Below are 3,141 nucleotides of genomic sequence, written 5' to 3' on the forward strand. Positions count from 1 at the left end.
CCAGCCACACGTAAGGCTGGGGACTGCTGCCACCTGCCAAGGACCGATGTGGTGGAGACACAGCTCAGCACTGGCTGTGCAGTGAGGGAGAGCCTGTGGAGCAGCACTGCTCAGAGGGACAGAGCTGGCCCTGTCACTCCAGGGGGCAACTCTGGCAAGGCTCAGGGCAAGAACGTCACTGTGGGTGGTGACTGGGGACATTACAACCAGGATGTCCCTAGGTACTCATCTAAGAGGCCAGGACTGTTCTGTGGCCCAGCTCCAGCTGGGGTGTCGTGCTGCTGCCTTTTGTCATAGCTTCCTTGTAGGCTTGCTGCCTGACATATCCAGACCCTGCAGCCCTGAGCTGCCTGCAGCTGTGCCTGTGGGCATCCTCTGGGCTGTGCTTTGCCCTCTTTTCTCTAGGACGCCATCGGCGTCTCAGACATATTGTGTTAGCAACTACCTCCTCTGCCTGCATTGTCAATAAAGAGGTGCCTTGACCCCCGGGGGGGGGCGTCAGCATGAGCACTGGAACTCTTTGGATTTAACATGCAAAACAAGTTCAATTCTGAGCCTCTTTTTCTTTAGCCCAGACCCTGCCTGGCCCCAGAGGAGGGCAGGAGCTCTGGTTGTCCATACCAGGACGTGTGACCCTTTCCTAGAGCCCTGCAGCCCCTCTGCTGTCCCCTGTTCTTCACCAGCCCCCTGCCATCTCCGCAGCCCCAGCACAAGGGATGCCAGTGCCCAGCAGCCTTGCATTTATTCTGTGGCCACGGTGCTGCGGCTGAGGGTCTTGTTGAAAAGAGGTTGGTTGAGGAAGAGCAGGAAGGGGGCGAGGGGTGCCCCCTCCAGCTCCAGCACTGTGATGTTGTTGGGGTGACCAACACGCAGCATCGAGCCGGGCACAAAGAGGGTCTGCTGGGGCCCACGGCGGGGCCAGTACCGGCCCAGGTTGAAGCCGTTTATCCACAGCTGGCCCTGGAAGATGGAGACAGGACTGAGCTGCATTCCACTCCACCCTCACCCCCTCTCCTGGCTGTGCATTGCCTTACCTTGCTCCAGCCTGGGAACTTCACAAAGGTGTCCCAGGCGATGCCAGGGGTCTCAAAGGTCCCAGTGTAGAAGGCTGGCCCTGCTCTGCCCCCGCTGCTTGATTTCGGCAGGGCAGCATGGGGCCAGCCCTGCTGGATGGCAGTGTCTATGGCCAGGGGGTAGATCAGCCAGTTGCTGAGAGGGCTGGAGTCCAAGGAGAGGTTCCCCAGCAAGCCCTGAGATGGAACATGAGGGAAAATGAGGCAGCAGGGTCTGCCACCAGCACAAGGATGCTTGATTTCCCCAGGGCACGTCCCCTCGCAGCAGTGAAGGTGGGATGGGATTCCCTGCAAGGGGCTGCGCTGCCCTGGCTGGCGTGGCAGCATAAGTGGGAGAGAGGGGTGCGATCTCACAGCCTTATCCTGGTCCTGCCAGGTTTGCCAGGGGGTGGTGTGAAATGAACCAGGGAGCAGCTGTGGGGTGGCCCTGCCATGGCAGGAGAGGGGGTGTTTGGCCACACAGGCGGTCAGGCCATTCCCTCCAAATCCCCAGAGCACCCTCCTCTCACCTTGAAGTCACTGATGTTGGCCCCGAAGCTGATCCTGCCCATGTTCTCCAGGAGCACATCCAGGGTGTCCCCTGCCCTGCCTGTCACACGCAGCATTGTCTGCCCATCCCGCTCCAGTGTCCCCTGGTACTCCTGCAGCCACAGGGTCAGTGCTGCTGCACCATGCCCAGATCCCACTGCCCTGAACGCTGCCAGCAGCCTGCCAGCATAGTATCCCACTACCTGTCCCCCCAGAGCTGGCCCAGGGCTGCCCTCTGCCCCCAGAAAGGACAAACTTGGGCCAAAACAGCTACCCCACCAGGGCTCAGTGTGGCTCTCAGCACCCTGGCTGTCCCCCAAGACCCTGGAATGGCACGGCCCCACTGCCAGCAGGTCCCACAGCCCTCTCAAGCGCTGGGCCAGGGATGGGTGTGCTCCCAGCTCACCTGCTGCAGCATCACATAGCCGCGGTCGCAGACGCTGTGGGGAGGAGCACGCAGGGTGGCTGGGTGCAGGACGTCCCGGGGCAGCTGTGTGCGGTACACCACAAAGCCATGGGCCTGCAGGACACAGACGAGTGGCATGGAGAGGGAAATGGGGCTGGAGACAAGCTCTGCTCCTCCACCCTGGAGCCAGGGCAGAGCAGACAAGCCTGGGAGCATCTCCCCCAGTGTCCCCCACTGCACCCAGCCTCTCACCTGCTTTATGGCCTCAAAGGTGAGGGGGAACTGGCTCTGGATGGGCCCAGAGGGGCACAGTACATCCAAGGCATCCAGGAGGTTGGCATACTGCAAAGAGAGGGACGGACACAGGGCAGCCGGGCAGTGCCAGGCAGGGGCAGCACAGCCGTCGGGACAGGCACTCACCTTCCGCAGGGCCACCCAGCCATAGGCGTACTTGGGGGTGGCAGGTGGCATCGGACCAACTGGCAGGGGCTGGAACTGAACAGCAAACTGTCAGCTGCCCTCCGGAGCAAAGAGGGAACGTCCCCTGTCCTGCCAGGTCCCTCTGCGTCCCCCTCTTCCCTGGCCCAGACAGCAGTGCCCAGTGCTGTCCCCCGCCTCCTGCCAGGCTCAGCACCTTGCTGATGACCGTGCGGATGGCAAACAGTTTCTCAGTGGGGTCTCCTGCCTCCGAGAGGGGGGCATCATAGTCATAGCTGGTGGTCACTGGTTTGTACTGGTCCTTGAAGTCAGCACCTGGCCGGGGAAGCAATGGGAGCTGGAGGAAGGGGCTCTGGCAGAGCCCAGGGCATGAAACCCAGCCCCAGGCTAGCTGCAATGCAATGGGAGGGCATGACACAGAACTGGGAGCCCCTGCCTGGGGACAAAAGGAGTTCCCAGAAGGGGGATAAGATTGGGTTCAGGGGCCCTTGGGTATGTGTTAGCCTGCCCCATGGGACAGGAGCCTGAAGCAGGCTGCCTGGGGACAGCCAAGGAAAGCCCTGCAGTGTGCCCCTCCTCCCCCGGGCAGGGCCCTACTCACCACTCCAGTAGGCAAAGTTTGTCCCCCCGTGGAACATGTACCTACAGGACACCCCAGAGAGCCCCGTCAGCACCCAATGCTGGCAGATGGGAGGG

General features: G+C 61.9%; 1 protein-coding gene across 1 annotated transcript in view; it reads right to left on the reverse strand.

Annotated features, from left to right (window-relative positions):
- Positions 1 to 741: 741 nt before the first annotated feature.
- Positions 742 to 3,141, reverse strand: part of GLB1L (galactosidase beta 1 like) — a 5,385-nt gene continuing 2,985 nt past the window's right edge. The window contains exons 7-14 of the mRNA XM_010164645.1: positions 3,047 to 3,087; positions 2,642 to 2,760; positions 2,428 to 2,502; positions 2,260 to 2,349; positions 2,008 to 2,121; positions 1,583 to 1,714; positions 1,035 to 1,250; positions 742 to 960 (exon numbers count right to left, since the gene is read on the reverse strand). Coding sequence (XP_010162947.1) covers positions 742 to 960; positions 1,035 to 1,250; positions 1,583 to 1,714; positions 2,008 to 2,121; positions 2,260 to 2,349; positions 2,428 to 2,502; positions 2,642 to 2,760; positions 3,047 to 3,087 — 1,006 coding nt within the window. The remainder of the gene's footprint in view (positions 961 to 1,034; positions 1,251 to 1,582; positions 1,715 to 2,007; positions 2,122 to 2,259; positions 2,350 to 2,427; positions 2,503 to 2,641; positions 2,761 to 3,046; positions 3,088 to 3,141) is intronic.

This window comes from Antrostomus carolinensis, unplaced genomic scaffold (genome assembly GCF_000700745.2).
Source record: "Antrostomus carolinensis isolate BGI_N321 unplaced genomic scaffold, ASM70074v2 scaffold29643, whole genome shotgun sequence".
Classification (NCBI taxonomy): domain Eukaryota; kingdom Metazoa; phylum Chordata; class Aves; order Caprimulgiformes; family Caprimulgidae; genus Antrostomus; species Antrostomus carolinensis.